Genomic DNA, 24,888 nt, shown 5'->3' with positions numbered 1-24,888 from the left:
GAGGAGAAGGATGGCATTTCCTTCTGTGAAATGCCTCAGAAATAAAAAAGTGCCTTTTTTTCTCCGTGGCTTCACACACGTGTGGAAAAGAACTGCGGCCTCAATTTTTCTTTTCTGACTCAGAAGTGGCTGGGATTTTAGCTGTCGTGTTTTGTTTGGCTGCTGCCACAGGCACAAAGGGGAGGGGTTGCTCAAACTCCCAATGTGAGCTCTCATTTTACGATTTACTCCAGCTTCTCCCTTCCTTTGCAAAGAGAGTTCGAAGTACAGATCCACCCAGCTGGCACACCGGAGCCCAAGGGATATGGGGAAGGAATGATTTCCATTTTACTGTCTGTTACACAACAGTCTGCTGCTGGAGACACGTTATTGCTGCTGGAGATTTTCTCCACTTCTCCAACTGACATAAACTAAACTGACAAATAATTTTCCTTGTGTAATAGCTGCATCTATGGCATGAAGTTTTGTTGATGAAGCTTATGGTGCAATTTTTTTTCCCTCCCACATTCCCAGTAAACACCAATGCAACTTCCCTGTATCAAAAACCACTAATGTCAGTCAAGCATTATCGTTTCAGTTTTTCTAAAATTATGAAATACTTGTAGTACAGGAAAACATCCCTATTTAATAGCTTGATTAAAAAAACTAGCCTCCCTCTCTAGTGCTTCCATCAATCTAACATAGCACTCGGGATGAGGACTGTTACCAGATACACTTCCACAAAGCTTATCCACATTCCTAAAAATATTGCCAGCACTCCCCAGCTGCAGGGAGCGCTGCCAGATCAACAACTACCGGTGTGGGTATGACCAGCCTTCCTGTAAATGGGGTGAGGCTGGGTTTGCAGGTGGAAGCCTGACTGCAGAGTCAGAGGGAACAAACAAACATTGAACTAACACTGTAGCTGTGGCAGAGAACTGCTTGTTCAATAGTTTGTAGAGTTTCTTCTGTCAAGCAGCAAGACCATACTCCCTCTGCCACAATTTCTGATCCTATTAGTTTTTCTAATAGGATTTTTTTTAGTACTAGTGCTAAAAGTTATATTTAACCTTACCAACCAATCAATAAAACTCCAACATTAATTCAGTCATAGAAAGTCATATTCCCTTTCATTTTATACTGACAGAATCATAATAATAGGCATCATATTTTTTATTAACTTACCCTCTGCTTAAACACTGCAACATAGAAGTTTTTGAAGCCCCAATAGTTCGGGCTGTCAGTTGTATCATATGAGCTACAACAACCTTTGCAAATTACACTCAAAATTTTGTGCTGTTTGTCTGTAACGTACTGGGAAGTGATGGAAAAGGAGAAGTCTAGTTCCTAGAATTAGCTCAACCTTCAGTGCAGCTATAAAAATATACATTACTGCTGTTTCAAAGGATACCAACAGCACACCGACTGCGTTCAAGTCAGTTCAGAAGTGATTTGTGAATTGCTCATGTTCCACCCCAGACCCACACTGACTAATCACATTGTCCTGTCCTCACTGTATTTTAGTTATTTATGATGATTGTAAAAATACTATAATAATAAAAAAAAACAACATTTCAGAGTAAATACAAAATGTTTTTCCATTTGATTTATTTTCATAATAAACCAATTAAAAATACAAAAGAGGGACCCAAGGTTCAATGGGCTCCATCATTTAAAAATTTGTCTTTAAATACAAAGTCACTCAGTAATATGAATACATATAACATTAGACCTCTAAACATAACAATCTTATTGATCTTATTTGCATCTATCAAAAATTTGTATGGAAAAAAATTAGCTGAAAAAACTTCCCTGCAACATTGAATATACAGTATTTACAATCAAAAACAAGAACTCTTAGCAGTATTAATCTCCAAAAACCTGCATAAATTGTATATATTTAATTTCCCTCCCCCCTTACAAAATAATCTGAAGTAGAAAGCGAGATTGTTAAGCTTCATAGACGCAAAATGGCATGAAAAATTTGCACCTGTAGTGATGCCGTTAGCTCCTGTAATTAAATATATCTGATGTTTTCATATAAAATATAGACATGGCATTGTCCATTACTGGAATATATGTTTCGAGTACTCTCAATAGGAGTGTATATTCAATTTTGCACACACAAGAGCTTGTGCTGCAAAAAATGCAAGAAGGATACCTGGTTATCAAAGTCTAAAACTGATGTCATTCACTGATATGAAACAGATACTCGATCATAAAAATTCAAACACATGGAATGAAACTGCTGTACTAAAATTAAGTGCTGCTTCCAAAGGTGATACACATACAGATTAAACAGAAAAGGTTACAATAACATTACTGCAATGTAACTGGGCAACAGACTGACAACAAAATAAGAGAGAAGTTTGAAACTTTGGCCAACCTCAAGAGAAAGTTTTCATAGCATAAAAAGCATGTTCCTTCATGCCTGTACTTTGAAAAATGAGTAATATATAATTTTATTTATATGACATTTAGCAATTAACAGAAAATCAAAATCCATCCTAAAGCATGAGTTCTAAGAATTAACTGCAGAAATTGAGTAGCTTTGCAACATCATGCTTCAGAATCAAATAATATATACATAACTGAAAAGGTCCCATCACATTTATGAAAATAATCATCCACAGGGTCTTTTTTTAAAATTATTTAATTATCAATACAAATTGGGCTCCAATGGCTCATTTTCTTGCTTCACTTGCACAGTAGATGGGAAGTTATTTGAACTGGACACTACCATCACAAATGGTTGCTGCTGGAATCTCTGCTCTGACTGCTCAGCATCTTCTACTTTAACACTCTCCTCCTTTTCCTCTTCTTCTAGGCCAACCTGCTTCGTGTCTGGTGCTTTAATGACCGAAGTGATCACCGTGCCCGATGGCTGAGACACCACCTGTGAGCTGCTGGGCGAGAACGTCACCACGGGGGGGGTGGCACTGAAAGATGGAGATGAGGCCACGTTGGCTGTTCCATTGCAAATTGTCTGCACGCTGCTGGTGAGCACCTGCTGGACTTGTGCTGGGCTCAGCACAATCGAGGAAGGAGGTGAGACTGGCTTCTGAGACTGTAGCATGATGTTTTCTTTAAGAACCGTCATGGGCTGGGAAGTAGGAATGGCTTGTAAAATGAATTTCTGTGCTGCTGTTACTGAGGCTGGATCTGTGCTGGCTATCACTGTAGTAAGAGGCACTGTCTGGAGTGTTACAGTATGCAGCTGTTGATTTCCAGGAGAAACAACCACTGGAACCTGGGCTGGAGTCTGTAAAGTCCTGCTAAGATTAGAGAAGATTATTGGGTCAGAACACTTCCATGCTGAATTTTGAAAAAATAATTATAGATTTACTACAGAAAAAAACATTTGGCCTCATAAACATTTAATTTACCCAACATTTCCAAGAGGTAGCAGAATCTCTCTAACAAAACAAGAACTGGACCTGACCCCTGAACTCAGCAAGATGGTTCCCAAAGTAAAGGTACCCTGCATGAACAATATTGCCATTGGCAAGCTAACAGCCTGCCTTTGAGACATTCAGTGTTCATCAGGAAACCTGGGAATCACATCCAAGACCTCCATCTCAAGCATCAAAACATCAACATCAAAAGCACAACCCACTAGATAGCTGCCATCAGTTTCAAAAATTAAGCAAAGTAATTAATAAATCACAAGCCTTAATAATTTGCAAGTCAGGCCTTGATTGTCCTGACATCCCCATATACATTTAACTATATTCAAAAGTATCCACATGGTAGCAGAGTCCAGGCATAACCTTGCCACACTCCCAGGAAACAGAGCTCTCTTGTCTGCCAGGCTCACACACACCTTCTGGTAAAACAACTGATCAGAACCTGCTTCCAGAACATCATTTTAAGTTAGCAGTGATTCCATCAGTTGCAATTACTGTCTAGAGATGTAGAGCTGTGGGGACAACATTAGAGAATTAAGAGCTGTATTGCTGGAGTACATAGCTACTGCAGTGCACAGCAGTGACTTCAACATGGAAACACACTCCAGACACACAAATTAAAACAAAATAAAACAAAACCAAACCCCTGGAAAACATAAATGGTTACCATGGGAAGGAGAGAAAGGAAGGGATGGATAACTGCCTAGAGATCCTGCCACAGCTTGTTCCATCCCACTGTGCCATGCTGTCTCTGGCACTCTTTCTTTCCTTCTGTTTGTCCTGCAGAGTTCTCTCCAATCTTCCTGCTTCTCCTCCCTCTTTTGTGTTTTCTTAAAAATAAAAAATTAGCTATCTCCACCCCCTAGCTTGTTTCTACCCCTGTCAAAATCACTTTAGATGGAAAGTAATTTACTGTCAACATTTGTGCTTTCACATCCATGCACAATATTGCCTGCTCTTCTTTGTGAAGACTGGACCTCAGATACACTGTAAGGTTTGTCTGCCATACATCAACCGTGGAATGTCCTCCATTCTACAGTCCTTCTACTCATATAGAATTTATTTTTCACAGCTCTGTGAAAGTCTACATGTCAGCATTTTACCACTGACCAGTCCAACCCAATTCAGCATATTCAAAACTTCAATTTAAAACCACACTCTGGATACCACAGTTGCAACAAAAAGCTTAGCAAAGCAGGACTTAGGTGGTGCTGAAGCTATGGGACAATGTGGATGCAGATGCTGCTGCTGGCCATAGTCCAACCACACAGGGAGCTGCATTCCCCCTTTCTTAGTGCAGCAGCAGAGACAAGTGCAGGAATTTATGAAGAGGATTCCTCATATCCAACTCAGCACAGTCCGCTGGAAAAGGCCTCTAGCTGACCTCCAAAGACTGCTCCAGCAAGAGCAGGCCCAGTAACCCTGCTGGTGCCAGGCTTAGAGTACATAGGTGCTTCCCTGAGGATCCTCCAACTGCCAGTGCCTGCTGCAGGCAATCTTTTATCCAGTACTCATATAAAGAAACAAAATTTCCATCTGTAGCTTTCTTTTCCTCCCAAGAAAGACAGTTGCAATTCCCAGCAAAGCTGCTACAGCAAACCAAATCCAAATCCTTGCCAAGGAGGCTCCCATGCAGGTCTCATCACCGTGGCCATCATAACCGTGGCACAAAATTTGATGTGACTGACATCAGAGTCAATCTTGAGCTCCTTTTTCACACAATGGAAGAAATCCCAAGGAAGAAGTTCATGGAAATGGGGCTAGTTGAAGGTGAAGAACCAACTAGAGTGATTGCTTCTTCCTTTCAAACATCTGGAGAACTTGGTGCTGGCACAGCAAATACCAACAACCAAGCCTAAAGTGGAGGGCTCAGAATGACAGTACCAAGGCTCACACCAAGTCTCCTAAGGGTTATCAGTGCTAATTATTTTTTTCCCTCAGCAATTCCCCTGGAATTTTGACAGAAAAGTCACTATTGTCTGTCAGAAGTAGCAACAGGATGAGGACATCCACTAGGTTCTTTAAAAAAATTTAAAAAAATAAAATAAAACTACCTACAGTTAAATAAACTTGTAATAAAATCAAAACGTCATATAGGTACAGCTCAACCCAGGAAAGTCTACAGAGACCAGCAATGCAAGTGGAACAGCTATGAAGGAGAGATAACTAACACTGTCCATTAGAAAAGCATCAAAAGTATCAGAATAGATACCAAGCCAGTTCTTTAATCCATGAAGAAACTTCCCTGAGTTTGAAGGATTAAGAACAACTCAGTAGCTGCAATTTTGAAAGTAGGGGCTGAAGCTGCTAGCCTGTGCTAGTACACCCTCCAGGTATTACCTTGAAGCTACTTCCTTGTTCTGCAGTTGTTTGTAAAAATAAAAGCTACTATCTACCAAGTGGCTTTGAAGGATAAACTCAAAATGTGTGAACTGCATCCAATCAATGAAGGTATCTGCAAAGCACTAGGAGCAACAGCTCTGAGACAAGAAACCAGACCATTTGTCTCAGCACACTCTAATTAGTATCTGCATATTGATCTTAAGCCATTTTATTTCTCTTGAAAGGCAATTCCATGCCTGAGGTTTATTCCAGATATGTTGTCTTCTCCATCAGCCAAGATACAAATATATGATACACACAGATATACATACACACACAGTGTGAAATTGTTGCAAGGGAAGCATGCAGTAGGTATCTGTATAAGTACACCATAAATATTTCTTTATGCTCATGGTGGCCAAACAAGACATTTATTTGCTAAACCTGATTACTAACTATAATTGGAAAAGATATAGCTTGGTTAATCATTTTGTCTGTTTTACAAAAAAAAAGTACACAATAATTAAGGTGATTTATTAACACTGGGCTACACTATTTAAGGTGGTTTTAAGTCTATATTTTGCTATTTTGCTATTCTGAATTTCACTGGCATTTTACTAACAGCCTTTCTTCTCTAAGGTACAAATCTTTTGGGTGATTATTTTAAATGATGCTGCTGAGGTTTCAAAAATAACAAGAGCATTGTTTTATGGCAGCATTTCCTTTCCATCACTGTTGCTCAATCTGATTACAACTGAGAAAGGAATGACAAAAATCCTGAAGTCATTTTAGCTTGGCAGAAAATGATCATCTATTTCATTTCATCTATTTCATTTTTTACTGTTAATGGCCTAGAATTGTGAAGTATCTTATTAGTTCATCAAAACATAAATAGTGACAGGCAAGAAAAACAAGTTTATTTATGGTAATTTATGTGAAATTTATTATATGGAGAAGACACCAAAAATATTGAAGCTGCAAGCAAGGTAAACCAAGTATTTCACAGCACAGTAATAACATGAAATAAAGCAATATTAAGAAATACACAGAGAGAGGTAAGAGAGGACAGAAGCAGAGGCCTCAACTCTCAAGGTGTCCTTTTTACTGAACCACAAAGTCTAACAGTCTTTCCAGAATTTTTCAAAACTGCACAGTCAGTGCAGTTAATTAAAACTCAGGAACTTTGCTACTAACAGACCTGCAGAGCCTCCATCTCTTTCAGCAGTGCTGAAGAAAGAGAGCTTCTGTGGATATCTTCTTATTGTGCAGAAACAACAACTAATCTGATTAGATTACACTGTAGTCCTTTCTGTCAATAAGCAGACGCCTTCTTGCATATCACAGAAATTAAATCAGAACTGGGCTTAAGAAAAGGTCTTCTTCAGCTATAGGAAAATCAAAATGTTTGGTTATAACCAAAGTCTTTGCTGTGATAGAAGTTGTCCATATTGGAAATGTGTTCTGAGAAACACACTCTGTTGTAAGCTAAATCAGGGTTTCTTGTAGAAGCTCACTGAGACCACATCAGCCTATTTCTGACCAGCACCTCCCTCAGGAATTCTTGGCTTTGTCACTGCTCTTACACAGAATGCTCATGCCCTGAGAACACACGATTCACGTTCAGCTACTTACTCTTCCTCTTGAATCAGGATCCTGCCACTGCAATCCATGTTTCTGTCACCTTCAGAAGTAACTTTCTACTTTGAAGGTTGCAAAAAGATAAAGATGAGAACTATGGATGATTCATCATGTCAAGGTTCTTCCATTCAACGTGAACACAGAGAGCACATGCCACTGGTCCTCTGTAGCCTGTATTCCCCCAGCTACAGAACTGAGTCAGGATTCTGGTCTTCTAACATGCTTTGTCCAAACTATCACAATGACAACTTGCAAGCACAGAAAGGAAAGATGAATTTTGATAGAGATAGATTAAAACCTGAAGTGTGCCAAAACTTTGCACAGGGTCTGTCAGAAGTCAGCTAATTGCAAGTTTCTTGGTATATAGAGCTGCCAGCTAGAAGGTTCACAGCCATGACCCGTACAACCAGTAACAGACAGACATATAACTAAAAATTAGTTCCTATATGATATTCTCTGAACTGTAAGCAACATAAGAATCTCTCTTCACTCCATCTTATATCACTACTGCTCTAGATTAAAGGTAAATGAAAGTGCATCTCTCTTATCTGCAGTCCTCATCATTTAAGGGAGAAATTTACTTGTCCAAATATGGGCACCTTTCAGCCCTGCAGGATACCCTAGGCAAGGTAAGTCACTAGCCCAAGAGGAGAGGTGCACTTTCTGCAGCAACAGAAAGGATGCCCTTTAATGCTCTGAGTGAGCCAATGTACACAGAGCTAAATCCCAGGCTGGTGCCTCCTAATTCCAAGGCCAAATACAATTACTCCAATAACCCAGGTATTCTGATTAACCTGTGGAAGTTATTCTGGTTTAAACAGAATAATTTTACAAGCATAAAATTCAAAGAAACTTTTTTTTCCTCATAAAAGCTGGCATATTGGAAAAAGTAAGCAATAAAACGCTCATCCACAGAGGCATTTTTGGTTTTGTCTTCTCACTGGAAAGATGTGGTGCCAAACTTAGTTCCCAGTTGCACGACTGGAGATTGCAATAACTGTGCCTGCAGATACCGAGCCAGAACAGTTAGACCTGCAGACCAGCAGTGTGTTTACAATTCCAAATATTCCCAGTGGGGATACTAGATGTTTTCCTCAGTCAGCAAAACCCAGTTTGCTTGACCTGACCCTGCTCCTGCCCTGTTTCCCAAGCCTCAGTTAGCACATCACAGCCTTTCTGTTTAAGCACTGGGGCTGAAGAAGAGACTTTTATCCTTATAAGTAACTATTCTCCTTGTCTCCCTTTCGTAGAGCAGCACCAAAACTTGTCCAAAAAGCACATCAAAAGCCATCCAAAAGCCAAGACCTTTCCACTTCAGAGTAAGATAGAAGCAGCTATAAATAAAGTCACATGAAGATTCAACCAGAGATTTACATCAACATGCCCATTCCTTTGAGAAATGCCAAGAGGCCTTGGGGAACTTGGGCCTTGGGCTGCAACACTCTCCCAGTGATATTTTGGGAGTGGTCTGTATCAGGCAGTGCTGCCTAGTGCAGGTCAGGGATGATGACACAAGCACTTCAAAACAATCTTCAAACATGACTCTTTTACCAAGTCTCTTCACAGAGAAGAAGCACGTTCAAACCTTCTCTCAAGGCTATGGTTAAGTGTTAAGAAACCAATTGTTTTGACCTCAAAGATACTCAATATTTTCTCTATTATTTTTTTCGTCTCACAACAGAACAGAAGCAAATTGCTGCAGAGGGAAAAACATTTATTTCCATGAAGAAGAAGGGTGAACATTTACATGAGTAAAACTTTAGAAACTAAATTGCATAAGGCAAATTATATGGGTTCAAGATGTTCATGCTTCAAGGCATAGCCCAACCATTTACCAGTATGCATCAGAAAACCTTTTGAGGATCATTACCATGGTTGCTGTTTTGTCCAAATGACCTTGGCTATTTACATGCCCCAGCCACTGAACAGCAACTGGCAACCAAAGCTGCTATTTGTCCTCATGTTTCCCACACTAAAAAGTGACTTCAACCACAATGCCACAGAGTGTGTGCATGCATCAGACGGTTTGTCAATTCTTAGTCTACAATGACAGTCATACCTGCTGTACATTTTCAAATCATGCAGACCATTCATTTCAAGCCTTATGGAAGCCCTGCTGCAGCAATTCAGAATGTGTCCACAAACACATTCATTGGCCTAAGATTTACAGCTGTCTGAACAAACTTTGGTTTCAGCCTTATTATAAAACAAGATGTAAAACATATGCTCTGAAAAATGTTCAATGTGTCATTCTACCTCAACTAACTAGCTGAAGCTTGACCTTTGAAGCTGAGCAGAAATATATATGTTATAAACAGTATTTTAAGAGCCTGTGTCTATTGCACAGGACTCATCAGCACCTATTTTGCAGCTTGTCCCAACCTGGTTTAAAACTTACAAAAAAAAGTCTGGATTGTAGTTTTTATTTTCACTCTAACTGCTCAGACCCTGTAGTATAAACTTTCTTAATCAGCAGTACTTCTGTACCATTCTGAAAAGGTTTGATGCTTCTTTTTTAACTCCTTCACTTTGTCATCATGGCTAAGTATAGTTAGAGACTTCATGGAATAAGTTCTAGTTAAAAACAATGGATGTAAACCAACATAATACAGAACTCTAAGGATTTAAGGCTTCTGTTTCATTTGTTTCATTTGAACTTAACACATGTATCATCTCTACTATTTTTTCCCTTAGGTTATTACCCAAGGTCTGACTGGGAAATACTATAAAATGCAATAATTGGATGTTGTAATGTCACTGAATAGTTTTCCAACTGTTGGGCTGGACTTCTTGCCTGCCTTAAGTCTTACAGCTACTTCTGTTTGTGGTTACCATTCTTTTTACTATCTATACCACTGATATTGTTTGTAATCCATAATCTAGAGTAGGTCTAGCCTAGAGCTATTTAACTCTGCAAATTGCTGAACTTTCCCCTATTCATATTTAGTATTATTGTTCTGCTGACTTATATGGTTCACTATAGACTCAATTATGTCTGTACTGCTTTCCTTTTACTATATTGCCCTTGTCCATTTTTACAAGTAAATCCTGCTACTAAGGGGTGGGTACAAAAGAGCCATGATGCTTAAGTGCTGTGTAGTGTTAGCCAGCTGACTCACAAATTAAGCATAGAAGCATAACTTTCTCCCAAATGTCTGCAGATGCACAGCTCCCAAAGGATTATTCTCTTAATTGCTTCCTACAATCAGAAGAACTTGTAACAGCAGTAAAATGCTACAGCAGGTAATATGGAGCTTTCCCTTGTAACTGGGGACAATACAAAATATGACAAAAATTCTTACGAAGGAAAATTAAGAGCAAGAAGGAAAATAATTTTGAAGGTATCATGCAGACCCACCATTTATAATTCAAAAGCAACAACACCAGTGTAAAAGCAGATATGAAAACACAGCTTCTGCTGTGGGACAGAACTGACAATGTCAATTTTAAAGAGAAGTTGTATATCTTTCCTTTTTAAATGATATGCATTGGGCCTAACACCATGGAAAAGATGAGCCTCCCTCTGCCATAGGCAGTACAGTTATGTGTGTACCTGTCATATTATGCTGTAGTAACTCTAAATTCCTAGAATGAGCCACAAAGACATTTCACTTCAACCAAACTGGAAGACTAACATTTCTTGGAAGCAAAACAAAGAATCAAGTCTATCTAGGCATCATCCAGTGAATTTATAATTATTCAAATATTTATTTTCTGTACATTTTCTTACCTTATATTCTGAACTGAGGAATTTAATGATTCATCTGGAACATTACTGGTTACAGCTGCTTGTCCTTCTGTGAGGGGCTGCAATGGCTGCATTACATGAACTGTCCGAAAAAGCTGAGTGGGATGTACTGGCTGTGGAGATTGCATTGTCCTCAAAACTTCTGAAGTCAAGCCAGGTGTCTGCTGCTGTACAACTTCTACTTGCTCCTTCAGCTTAGCAGGCTTTGAGTTTCCTGTTTTTGCCACTGAGGTTGATCCTCCCTTTGTTCCTGCGTTTGCAGACGCTCTAGTTCTGCCTGATTGGTTTCTGTTGGCCACAGCAGGTGAGAGCAGAGTTGAATCTGATGATTCAGTGCTAGGGCTTGCATCTTCATCATCAATATAGATGAGGTCTTTTGGCATGTCTTTAAATTGATATACTAGGCGCTGACCTTCTACTTTAGCAAGGATTCCTCTTTGGTAATAGTATCTGTTTAAAGTGCACACACATCAAGTTACATAGGTTTTTTGCCAAAAACAAAACTCCCAGAAAAAAAACTCCAGCAGCAGCAGGTTAAAAAACTTCTGTGTCTAGTTTCCTCATTATAAAAAGTGGCCAATTTAATAGTATACTTTTTCCTCAAACAACTTTCTTTACTGATATTTCATGCCACCTTTTAACTTCAAACTCAGATAACTCTGAGAAAAAGAAGAACTCCATGACTTGGCAGATCTGCTATCAACTCACATTTTGTAAAAAGTTGCATGAAACTTCCAGTTCTCCTTTTGCCTCCTACAGTTCTGTCAGTTATCTGAATTCATGTTTATTCACCAGTGAGCACAGAGAGATATTTTAGCTACAACAAAGTGAAGGGAACAGGACAGGAGGGCACTATTTCAAATATTAAAAATTAGTAGAACAACTTGAAATCACTCACACCAAGGTGACAGGAAATGAAAAGAAATGCATACAGCTCAGTTGGACAATTATCAATCAGCTGATAAGGCTGAAGCTCCATGGTTGTCTACTTACTTTGCACAGTTTTTTATGTATGAGAAAACTTTCAGCCTGACAGGCAGTGGTACACACTTCTATGTTTTAGAATTGTCTGTACACACAAGTTCAGAGAAATGAAACTAGAGCTAAATTCTAAAACTGATTTTCCCTTGGAGATGGAATCATGTGCAACAAATAGAAATAATTTAATGAATACACATAAATGTTGGCGATTTTTTTTTAAAGAGATTCAAATTTTATGTAAAAGGTTTACCCCACTTGAAATCTTCAGTCTCTTACTTAGTCTGTGTCTGACTGTGAAGATGCAGCAGCAGTACTGAAAAATATCTATTCTGAAACTAAAGGTGACTGATTTGGAATTGAGGTTAGTAAGGGTCACTTTTAGTTAGCTAATTTATTTTGCTGAAATAACATTTTCATTTCCCAAACTAATAGAAAACTAGATTTTTCCGTTATTCAAATTAGATGAGGCATTTAATGCACACCAACACTAAGGCAACAAAAACAGTCTACTATTAAAAATGCACATACCTGAGAGCTCTACCCATTGTTTCATAATTCATGTCAGGTTTGTTTTTGTGTTTTCCCCACAACCTGGACACAGCTTTGGAATCTACCAGTTTGAAAATGCCCTTCTCTCTTTGAGTCCATTTGATATATTTAGGACATGTAGCTTTGTCCTGGAGCAGTGCTAGTAAGAACTCCCAGAGATAAATTGTATTTCCTAGAATAAAAGAATTTTGGAAATGAAACAAACAAACAAACAAAAGAAAAAATAAGTTACTTTGCCATATTTTATATATATAATAATATATATAATCTTAAAATTAAGAAGTTGGTATCTTTACAAAATACATTATATCATCAAGACTAGAAACTAGTGATGGAAAGGCATGGGAAGAGAAGGTATTATAATCTTGTGAGTTATCATAATCTAGGTGTCCAAATACCCCAGCCACTCTGTAACCTACAGCCACACTGTTTGGACCACCAACATTAGACAGCATTTGTCACCCACGTGCCCATTTTCCTCCTGCCTAATCCAGTTACAGAAGCAGTCACTTTTGCTTTACCATGAAAAGGAACAGTTTTATCCCCTAAAAATGCTGGAAATTAAGCTGTTGCTTAAATGCTTTGTTGAATCAAGGTGAGTGTTATAATCCTTTAAAAGGCTAAACAAAATCCTTGCCTTTAGCAATGAGATTTATATGGGGCAATCAGTGATATGTGCTGAGGTAGGCAAACCTTCAACAGCAAAGTACAGAAAAAGATAATTTTTTTTAATCCAGTGAGTGCTTGTGCTTGCTGGTAGACAACATTCAAATTTCATTTTACAAACAAGCGGGGACAAACACTTCTATATGGAAATCCGTCACATCTGTTCAGTGTTTACCACATATAAAGAAAGAGTATTAAAATCACAGATTGTGAATACTTAAAACTAGCACAAAATTTGCATTTTTTTTTCAAAACCACATTTAAGGAGTCTAAACTCATATGACTAATGAGAACCTTTTTCCTGCTTTTTTTTAAGGCTTTTGGTGTTTGATGTTCTTTTGGGAATCTGAAGCTGCACATAAGCTTCTTAGCTTATGTTAGTCTGAGAAAGCAAGAAAAAAAACTTCTCGTATCACCTCCCACAAGTAGCTGTGCAAAAACAGCAAGGATAGCATGTGTTGAAGTTTCACAAAAAATTATGCCCAGCACACCAGAAGGTGACAGGATCTCTTTTCATAGCTTCAATTTAGCCCAGCAGGTTTTTTTCAACTTTAATGGCCATCAGGCTGAACTTTTTTTCAATAAGAGATTTCTTAAAAACTGAAATTCCTATAATGCTATATTATAAACTGTATTTAGCAAATATTCATCAAAGTCATCAGCACTGCCAATACAAAAATGTTAGCAGCTCCTTCGGCAGGTGGAAGCTTGAAAAATGAGCATTCCTAAAGAAAAAACACTGCCTTTGCAACAAATGTCTCCCAGCTTCCTTAAACCAGCCTCCTGGCCCTCAGATACCTCAAAGGCAAAGACAGACTGCTCAGGCAAGACACAATGGCAGACAGGAGTGAGAGCATTCCCAGCTATTTACCATCTAATCCAGTATGCTTTTGTTGTAGTCTAGAATAAAAATGTCAACTGTATCAAAGCAACCTGAAAATTTGTCACTGCTTAGCCACTAAAAATCACTGTGGAGAGGGCTGGATGCAAAAAACAGGTTTTCTTTACTTACAGGCAGAATATTTAACCTCCTCTGAGTTACAGCGGAAAAAGAAATATGTGGAAAAATCAGTTTTTTCTATGCATTGTATCATAGCATTGTAATTTTAGCATACAAGCTCCCCCTAGGTAACAGACAGGCAGTTCTTGTGATTTTCTAGCTGCTTCCCTGCCACGGATGGTCATATTACTATGTTTTTTACTTCAATTCTGTGTTCCTAAAAATGCAAAACAAATGGTTTTCATAACAAGCAGTGGTTTCAGGCAACGTGCTCCATTTTATTCCCTTCAGAATTAACAATTTTATAACAATGGATAAATGTGAATTATGGAGTATCCTTGCTATCATTAACAGAACTATTAGACTCTTCCGCCTTTTAATTTTGTGGCTAGCTGCTTCCATATTTTCTGTAATTTTATTTGAGCATCACTTGGATGCTCCTCTGATACTCCTTTCATTTTAATGTAAAAATCAGGTATTAATAAAAAAAATAAAAGCAACAATGCATATTTAAAATGGATGGCATTGACATGTAAAATATTTATTGATTGCCAACAGGTTTTTCTGCCTGTTATTGCAGAAAATGCCTCTTCAAAAGAAACAAATAAACACCCCACATACTCATTTGTCAGAATAGAGATTTTTCTGACCTGAAGAGTGTGACATTCTTTTGCCACCAGTGTCCAGGACTGGCTGGGCTGCTGTCCTGGCAAGTACATCTGTGCCCAGGTGTACCAGCAGGCACATATGTCACAGGAGAGGCTGATTCCCAGCCCCAGTGAGCTGTGCTGCACTCAGTGGGAGCTGGAAATGACATCACTTCCCTTCAAACACCAGCCTGGGCATAGGTGCAATGTTGGACCTCACAGCAAAGCAACCCATTTGTTGACAAAACTCACAGACACTACTGAACAGTTCAGGCTGAGCAAATGATTTATTGTATCAGTTATGTGGCATTTATTATTATCTCTACCTTTTAAACACAGAAGGAATGAAAGTATCAAACCCTCAAGTTTTCTGCCTGAGTGTTCAAGCTGTGGTATAACTTTTTTCAAAATTCAGGACTCGGTACTTCCTGCTGTCAACTGGCAGCCTTGGTTAGCCTCATGCAGAACTAGACACATACAGATGGAACACATTTTCAAAGATCATCTGTCAAAATAACCACAGCCTAAGAAGCATTAATATAATGCAAAGCACTCCCCAAGACTTCATTGAAAACACAGCAAACTCTGCAGGGATGTTGAAGAGTTTCCAAGAACCCTTGCAACTAAAGTGACAAACACATTATTCTCCCAAGGAACTGAGTATTTCACCAAGAAAACTCATGTGCTCATCTTTTCCTTGCCTTGAGACGTTAACCACCCCTGAATATAAGACCTATATTTACATCACAAGTGAACTGGTGAATTTTTTTCTTTTTACAGATCACTCAAAAACAATGTTCTCCTAAAAATTTTGGTGACAACTATTTTGACTTACCCTTTCCATCTTTGTTTTTCTTTTTCACAGATATGTTTGGAGTTGTAGTAGGGGACTCAGAACGAGACGGTTTTGGTTTCTTCCCTGAAATAAATCACCAGTAAGTTAACTGCAGCTTAAGGGGCGGGGGTGGGGGGAAAATAAAAGAAAGGCCTAAAAAGGAAACAGATTTGCTTCTCCAATTCAAAAAAGATTCAATTTCTAGTAAGTCAGGAACTTAGCTCTGTGCTGAACTTTTTTTCTATGGCAGCCTGGACCTCCTATGCTCTGACTTCTAAAAAAAGACTACACTACACACTTTCCTGAAGTCGATGTACATTGGAAATTTCTGTGGCTATTTAGGTACTCTTAAGAGCACTTGAAACAGACAAGATGAGAAAAATAAGCTATTAATTATGTGTAATGTCTTAAACAGGAAAGTTAGACAAAATACAGAGCATTATCATGTTCACTCAATTGCCAAAATGGAAGTTAGGGACAAAAAAAGCTTGTCTCCTTGTTTAATCTATTGCAAGTGTACACTGACAGCAGCAAACTATGCTATCATCTGAAACAAACTTTTTTTTTTCCAGTCCTATTGTCTTTTACACCATCTTTACAGTGGCTGCAGGTAAAGGGAAGTCACTTGTTTATGAAGATCAGAAGAACCAGTAACAGGCTCTGAAAAAATACCCTTTTTTAAACTCATAAGCATGGTGGCTCTCTGGTAAGGAAGACTGAAAGGAAGAAGTTACTTAAAACTGATTACAAAAATGAAGAGCACTCATTTGAAAATGTTGAGAAATCAACTACTGACACAGAAGGAACAAAAAAGCTAAGTCATGCTGAAATACTTCTCAATACAAAACCTTGAACCTATTGTTTCATTAGTTCTCATTCCCTGCAATGTCAGCTTTTACAGGTGACATAATTAATCAAAAGCCTTTAGAACTTCCTTATGAAATCAAAGTTTATCTTACCAGATTTTGCAGCAAACCATTACTACATTGACATTACCTACACTATTACCTATAATCTTTTTAGAGGTAAAATAGACTAAGCATACACAAGACTCAGAGAAACATATTTCTAGTTCAGATAGAATACTGCTACAGTTAAAAATCTAAAGGATTTTTTTTTCTCTACTTATTGCATTTCAAAAGTGTTGATGCTCTAAAGAGGCAAGACCAAAAGGTCTGTGCAATCCCATACACTCAAATTTTCCAGTTTTGGTTTTGTTTTGAGGGGCTGTTTTAGTAAGGAAACACCTCTGCTGCAGAGTGAGAGAGAGCTTTTCACTTGTTCTGAAAAAAAACAACAAACTAGTTCAGTGCCAGCCTGCGCTATTTCCATCATCTTAAACTTTCAGTATCTACAGAGAAATAATAAGAAACTTTGGCTTAAGCACTCACTTTTTGACATTAGCAGTCTTGCCAAGTCCATCTTTGTACCCTTTTTTTTTTCTTTTGACAGTGCATGGGGGAGGAGAGGCATGGGATAGCTAGTTGAGAGGGCTATCGTGAGTAAACTAAACCTGGAGTCCTCTAGTTTTCTTGCTTTCATCCAGACAGAATTCATGACTCAGAATGGGACATAAATGACACCCACTGTTTTGACCAGTAACGTCATCCTTGATTTGAAAGAAGGTAAAAGGGAGAAAAACATACAGCATTGTTTTTTTCATATATCATTATATGAAAGGATAAAGAACTACTGGAGTATATTTTTAGCAGCTTCTCTCCAATCACCACTGCAGGTTGCAGAGGTGTCAATTTTACCTAAAACATCCTAGACAAAGTCACTGGCATGGATGAGCTTCTTACGAAGAAGATGTCCCTCAGGGTAACTTGGCTAAGTGCTTTCCCCATTAGAGCTGTGGGAAGACTCTGTTGTTTCATTTCCCCTCTTGAACAGGTGTAAATGTAGCCATTAAGGAGTAGAGAGTGTTATTTTGATGTCACTAATTTAGACATTATGTCTAAATGAGTTCAGTTCTTAAAAGGAAATGAAGTGGATGAGAGCTCAATTAGGTCAGGACTGAACTACTACTCAGCTTCAGGAAACTTAAGTACTGATCCCATATAATTTATGCACTTCTGATTAGAGATAACCTAGGCTACTACATAGGAATAGGACTGCAAGAGCAATTCTAGGCTCTCTTACTTCAGCCTAGACTACTTCAACGCTCTATAAGAAGCCCATCCAAAATTAGAAATCAGTGAAGGATGTGAAACTTGTTTACAGAAACGTATTGCTGTTACTGCTGTATATCTGGACTAGAGAAACTTTATTTGGATAGTTTTAGACTACACTGTGAGCTATTGTCTCCAGGCACTGACTGATACCATCAAAAAACAGTTAACAGAGACACATCAGATATGCTTCCTTCGTTTAAAAGAAGATATTTTTTAAAAGCACATTAAGCACTAGCATGCTTCCTCCTTTGCTTCAATAGAGCATGAATTTGCTGTTCTTCAGAGTAAATTCATTTCAGGAAAGAATTTTGCAAAGAGGAAGGATAAAAAGTGTGCAAGAGCTAATCCTTATGTGGGCCTACCATAATTTTGAATAGCTAATTGGATTTACAATTGGTATTTTCACTTTCCTATTTTCAGGCTGTAGAACACTTCAGGTTAGAAATTCATGCTAAAAGTTAAGGTGACATTAGGCAGTGAGATGTTCATCCTGATTAAATATTTTATATCACACCAGAAAATTTAAAAATCCATTTTCTTGCACTATTTTCAGTGAGTTTTGTTAAAAAAATTACATATGTACAAACAAAATAAATTACATCTATCTAAAATACTATGATTACAATTTATGTGTCCTCCTGCTGCCAGATATCCTCCACAGCAAACACAGAACTGAAGGTATTAATACAGCAAATTTCCAAGTTTCTTTGTCTGACATCTCTTTGTTTTTCCTGTCTTTCTGATCCATAGCTGAGCAGTTCAGTGCTCAGACATTCATAAGTACAAACATCATGCTGAACATGGGTTTGGAGTTGAGCAGATGGGATGGATGGATGCTGCAGCTCTTCTGCAGCAATAAGGCCAAAAGGAAAGGAAGTGAAACCACCAATTTGCTTCAGGTGAACATTCTTTTGGAGGAGCTCTACTAGGCAGCACCATTCTGGGCCAGTTAGCTGGCAATGCTCTGCATTGTGCATCCCTCTAACTTTAGCCAATGGATTATGTATGCTGTAAGTCTATAAAAGAAGTCTATAAAATCTGTAAAAACCCTATAAAATCATGAGTGATATGGACAGGGCAAAATGATCACCATCCTTTGCCATGCCTCAAAACTGACCAAAGGAAGGTAAACAGAGTGTACTTAAAAAAAATATATACCCTACAAACAAACAAAAATAACAAAACCCCAAATTGCACATTATCCTAAAGTGCACTAAAAACTTAATAACATTTTGCAGCAATTCTTGTACAACAATGCCTTACAAATCCCCAGATATTTTGAAGTAACACTTCTACATCACTCAGACCATACCATCTAATTTATGAAGCCTCGAGTTCACTGAAAACTAGTACTTAATGAAACACTAAGCTGATGCATGCTTTCCAGCATTGTTTTTTTCTAAAACAAATACACATTTTCTGTGAAGCAACTGGTTTTCTAACCTACAGCTAGGGAGGAGGAAGGAGTGGGAGTAAGCAGAAGCACAACACGAAAGAGCATGAAAACATCAAACCAAAGAGGTTAAATGTCTGGCAGACAGCAGCTCCTTGTTTTGACCCACACAGCAGTCAACATTAAAAAAGAAGAAGGGAAGAGAAGAACAAACAAAAACCCCCCAGTTCAAAATCCTCTTACAGTTGGTTATCTCACAGTAGTGTGCATAGCCATAGTAGCTTCCCCAGCAGCACTTTCAGGGTAGCTGCTGGTAAAGCTCTCCTCCACAGCAGTTTCAGTTCAGCTTTCTTAGGGGAATCAGAGACTTCCTGACCTACACCCATCCCTATGAGACCTTGTCACACACACAGGGCTCAGGAAGCTTCCCCAAGATCTTCACAGGCCAATGTGGTCTGTCCCACACATAACAATTCCAAACATTTGGAATTAGCAGCAAAAGTAGCAGCAAAAATGCACTATTCCACAGGAGTATAGCTGAGTAGCCGAAGCTGTATTCTGGAAGGCTATTACACAGGGGAACCTGTTAAAGTCCTCATGCTCTAGGATGAGCCCTAGGATTAGTTCCAGAAACATAACCTCCTTCATATATTTTTTTTTTATATTAATTTGTTGCAAGAGCATTTAACATCTATATGTACTGCATGATTGACTCCCTTTTCCTGAAGACACCAGCTTCAGAGCCTCTAATGGGGTCTACACTGAAGCAGGGTAGTAAAATAGGAGCAGAATGTCTGGCTAACACCACTTCATGGCTCTTTGGCACAGCACTGAATGCAGTGGAACATCACTACACTATGTAAATGTAAACTGTTACAAATGGGAATAATACTTACTGCAGCATGCAGCTGCTAATAATAATTTAAAATTCAATAATATTTAAGAAAAGCTAAAAGTCCCTCCCCATTATCATCCCGTTTTCTGAACTGATCAAGTATCTTCAGTTGAAGCTAAGTAAGAGCTAATGAAAGTTATCCCAGATTCACAGCAGCAAAGCTCTATGGCTTGTATTGCAATTCTGTTCTGAAGAAGAAACTATAATAGGAATTAGTAGAGATGTAAGAGAGAGATGTATGATAAGTAGAGATGTATGATAAGCCACCATTGCTACCTCTACAATATCATTAGTCTAAGCATCTGTAAATGTGCTCACACTATACAGGAAGAAAATGCTTTCCCTGAATTTCTGGCTGAGCTCACTCAGTTATTTTGGCCTGACACCCAGAATGGTTCCAGACACCTACAAGGAAGCAACCATGCCACCCACTACTTTCCTGCTTCACACTGCTGTTCCCTGGTAGCATCTTACCTTTTTTCTTCTTTGGTTGTTCAAATTCTGGAGTCTCTGGTGATTCAGCATAAGGGTCTGGGGCTTGGTGAACTTCCACCACCTCAGGGATCCCATCGAGTGTCACTGACACATGTGTGATAGGAGGCACCATTTCTTCCTCTTCAGTTGCTCCAAACATAGCTGCTTAAGGGGAAGGGACAAAAGGAGTATTTTCAAATAGACAAGAGGATTTTAAAAAGCTGGATTTAGAGCAAAAATTTAAACATAGGATCAAATCAAACTATGACACTTAAGTCTTTCAAGTGAGAGAAGTTTATAGTTCAATAGAATCGTTTATAATTCAATATATGTACCAACAACATTTTACACAAGCAGAAGCACTACTAAAATAGAACAATTTAATGACAGAAGCTACCCCACAAAAAACACAATAATCTGCTGATCACACATTCATATTTAAGGCAATCTGTAAATGTAAGTGTACATTGTTTTATCCTGACAACATAAGCATCAACAAACAAAATACTGCAATCTAATCCATCCAACTTCATTCACACTTTCTCTCTGTAATTTGTGACTTTTTCCTTTCCTGTTCAACTCTGGCTTGGCAATGAAATCTTTCATTGCATATGACACTGGATTTCTGATACCTAATTATGTATATAAAGGCTATCTGGAAATTATAAAAAAATTTACCAATTCTATGCAGCCATGGTGCACTGAATCCCTCCTCCTTTCACAAATAAACCTGGTAAATACAGATTGGATTTTAATTAAAAAAACTTACTCATCCTTTTTTCATCCAACATAGGATCAGGGGAGTCCATATTAAGAAGAGCTTCAGCAGCCTCAATTGTTTCCATCGTTTCATCTCCATTATGACAAGATGCTTCAACTAAAAGCAAGGAAGAAAAATATATTCTTAAGAAGCTATAAACTAGACTTAAAGCTTAACATGATATTTATTCATATTAAATTCCCAGAAAAAGAAAAAGAAAGAAAAAGTGATAAAGATGGTCTTTTACTAGATGTGTAGCAACAGATTAGCTATGGAGAAAATGCAGCGTAATAATTCCATTTATTTAGTACAGTACATTTTTCAGATTGCATGTATAAAAAAACCCCAAACAAACCCTTTTGTTTCTGTCTTATCTTGTTAACCCCTCTCTTTGCTGATCAAGCACATGCAGTAAAACACAACACCCATGAAACTAAGAAATATCAGTACCACAAGCAATATTCCAGAGATTATTTAAAAACACAATATTGGTAACTTCTTATGATGCTCCTACGTCCTATCCCCAGAAAAACATGTGGATATGACACTCAAAGACATGATTTAATGGTGAACATGGGGGTGGTTCTGGGTTGACAGTAGGACTTGATGATCTGAGAGGTCTTTTCCAACCCTAACAATTCTGTGGTTCTATGAATAGAAGTGAACTCCATAAATAAGAGATGCCCATCAAAACTATTCAGTCATTTAACCTGGAGGAGAGACATGAAAATATTCCACAAGTTCTATTAGAGACCATTTGATGTAAAGGTGTAGCTGAATCCTAAACCAACCAAATTCATGGGAATTACATGTAGGACTAACAGTGCAGTCTCCAAGAATACACTGGAAAGCAAACATGAAACACGAAAAGCAATATAGAAGGCTGGCAACCTTTTCAAAATTTTTGACTTCTAGACAATTCCTCATCAATCTCATGAGGGCAGCCATTAGATAAACCCAAAGCTCCTGAGCATTAATTAAAATGCTTAAGGTACATGTTAGGTCATCTGGGGGTACACAACAAAAAAAAAAAATCCAATAAAATATCATTTTGCAAAATAACAGCTGCTCCAAGAAGACAATGCTGGTTTAACTGGAAGAGTACTTTACCAGATGATTTTTAAAAAATAACTGTAGCATAAAAAATAACATGGATGGTACCATAAACATTTACAACTGTTCAACACATCCTTTTAGAAATTACTGCTTGTTGAATGGAAATGATTGGGCTGGGCTTCCTTATCCTTTGACATGAACTTGATGCAAGTTTAGGGAATTGGGAACTTGCATCTATCAAAATGATAAAAAGGGCTACATTAGTATTCCCCTCTCTAGGACACCAAGAAACCTCAGCTACTTTCACAGGCTTTTCACCCCTCTCCCTGTTAAGATTTGAGGAATTTTGGGTGGGGCAGTCACATTAAAAACCAAAACAAAACTAAAAAACCACACTGACTGACAGAGCAAGCAAATATACACGTTAAAACACAATGTAGTGACCTTTGAATATTTTTGCACACAAAAGCAAAAAGTTTATGCCAGAATTTATGTATTTTAACCTTAAAAATATCACAGCAACAACAAAGCAACCAGTTCAATTAGCACTAGGCAATTATATAATTAAAAAACCAACCAAACGAAACCCACTGGTTTCATACCAAATGTTTACAGCTTCAGCTGGCATCCACACATCAGCCCTACCCTCTTCTACAAGCTGTGATTTACAGAAGCCTCCTTACCTTCTGGACCTTTCCTTGAGCCCTTAGTGTACGACTAATACAGAATAAAGTAGACAGGTGCTGGGAACCCCTGATCCACACAGCAAGTCACCCTGTTTTCTACGAGGTCACCTCCACCCTTTATCTGGCAAAGACATTCGGACAGTTAAGGATCTATCTGCACCTTCTGGCTAACATCTCCAAACAATATTAAGAAATGAGAAGCACAGAGCTGGGAAGGAGGATAGCATGAAGAGAAAGTGAGTATGGACTAAGGTCCTGAACTTGGAAGCAAGAGAGAGCAGCAAATGGCTGACAATTTTTTCAGGCAGCTGACAGGCTCGAGAGTTCAGACCCAGGGCATCCCAGCCCCAAGAGGTGTACAAGGAACATCTAGGGAATGCCTGGCCATCAGGAGGGGACAGAACATGCTCATCCCATTCAGTCTGCAGCCATGTACACTCTTGGTGCTGGTGACTTGATGCTTCTGGTTCTAAGTTTTATCTGGATGAGAACTTCCCGTATCATCTACCAGCATTACCAGGACCTCAAGAACGATGTCACATCATACAAATATAAGTAAATATACACAGCATTGCCAAAGCAGCTGTTCTCAGTTCTCACATTGTTTGAATGGACAGGAAGGTTAGCCTGCCACGAACCAGCTCAGTCAAAATCACGGAGGATGGCTGGCTTACCACATACAATTTTAAAGCCAGCAATGGTACCCCCAGGTTCTCAGTTCTGTAGGCAGGAAGGAGAGAGCTGCTGCTGCCTGCTCTTTCCTCAGAGAGAGCTGCAGGAGGACCAAATAGACTTACTGGCTTTCATGTACTAAGGTGATGGAGCAGAGCCAATTCTTCTTTGGAAGTGAGCAGGTGAGGAAGAGGCTATGAGCTTTACATCACTGTTACACCATATGGCTAGAAGTTTACTATCCCTATCCAAGACTAATGAAGGGACCTTATAATAGCCATATAAATAATGTAAACATAGAAACCAATATGATTTGCTGCTCACAAAAAATACAAGCACGTTAAGGAAACTTCCCAGTGTGACCATTGATGAGACTCCCTGGCAGTCCCATCCCAAGGCCAGACACGGCCCCTGCTGGGTCAAAGCCCCTTCACAGCGGGCGGCTCCTGTCACGTGTGCCCTGGGCTCCCCACACAGCCCCTGCACAGCCAGACCAGGCTTCCTCACCAGAGCAGCCCCAGCTGTGCCCTGGGCTCCCCACACACCCACTGCTCAGCCAGACCAGGCTTCCTCACCAGAGCAGCCCCAGGTGTGCCCTGGGCTCCCCACACAGCCCCTGCACAGCCAGACCAGGCTTCCTCACCAGAGCAGCCCCAGGTGTGCCCTGGGCTCCCCACACAGCCCCTGCACAGCCAGACCAGGCTTCCTCACCAGTGAAGCCCCAGGTGTCCCACAGCAGTCTCAGATGTCTTGTTCCATAAAGCCATTTATTCACAGCACATAACACAGAAACAGCCTGAGCTGGTGCCCCCAAGGAGGACCCCAACCAAGGAATCCCTGGGATTTTATAGCCTTATGGTCCACCCAGGGCAAGTCTCCCTCTTCCTCTCTGTGTCCATCCACCCTGCTGCCATCACCTGTCTTCTTCTCCTTTCTTATCCAAAAGACCAGCAATTCCCAGCTTCTCTCTCGCTGTTTATTGCCTGCTTGGCCCTGGTGCCCTTCA

General features: G+C 39.0%; 1 protein-coding gene across 14 annotated transcripts in view; it reads right to left on the bottom strand.

The window, feature by feature from the left end:
• Window positions 1-1,570: 1,570 nt before the first annotated feature.
• The window catches only part of ELF1 (E74 like ETS transcription factor 1), an 86,142-nt gene continuing 62,824 nt past the window's right edge, over window positions 1,571-24,888 (bottom strand). For 5 of the 14 annotated variants that reach the window (XM_056493765.1, XM_056493757.1, XM_056493813.1 and 2 more), the window contains exons 4-9: window positions 21,478-21,585; window positions 20,709-20,870; window positions 15,773-15,856; window positions 12,604-12,796; window positions 11,077-11,544; window positions 1,571-3,254 (exon numbers count right to left, since the gene is read on the bottom strand). In XM_056493765.1, the coding sequence (XP_056349740.1) occupies window positions 2,639-3,254; window positions 11,077-11,544; window positions 12,604-12,796; window positions 15,773-15,856; window positions 20,709-20,870; window positions 21,478-21,585 (1,631 nt within the window). In that variant the 3' untranslated portion in view covers window positions 1,571-2,638. Of the gene's footprint in view, window positions 3,255-11,076; window positions 11,545-12,603; window positions 12,797-15,772; window positions 15,857-20,708; window positions 20,874-21,477; window positions 21,586-24,888 lie in introns of all 14 variants that reach the window. The other 9 variants (XM_056493724.1, XM_056493743.1, XM_056493749.1 and 6 more) reach the window with 3 other exon arrangements.

This window comes from Oenanthe melanoleuca, chromosome 1 (assembly GCF_029582105.1).
Source record: "Oenanthe melanoleuca isolate GR-GAL-2019-014 chromosome 1, OMel1.0, whole genome shotgun sequence".
NCBI classification, from domain to species: domain Eukaryota; kingdom Metazoa; phylum Chordata; class Aves; order Passeriformes; family Muscicapidae; genus Oenanthe; species Oenanthe melanoleuca.
This window is presented reverse-complemented; position numbering and strand designations above follow the sequence as displayed.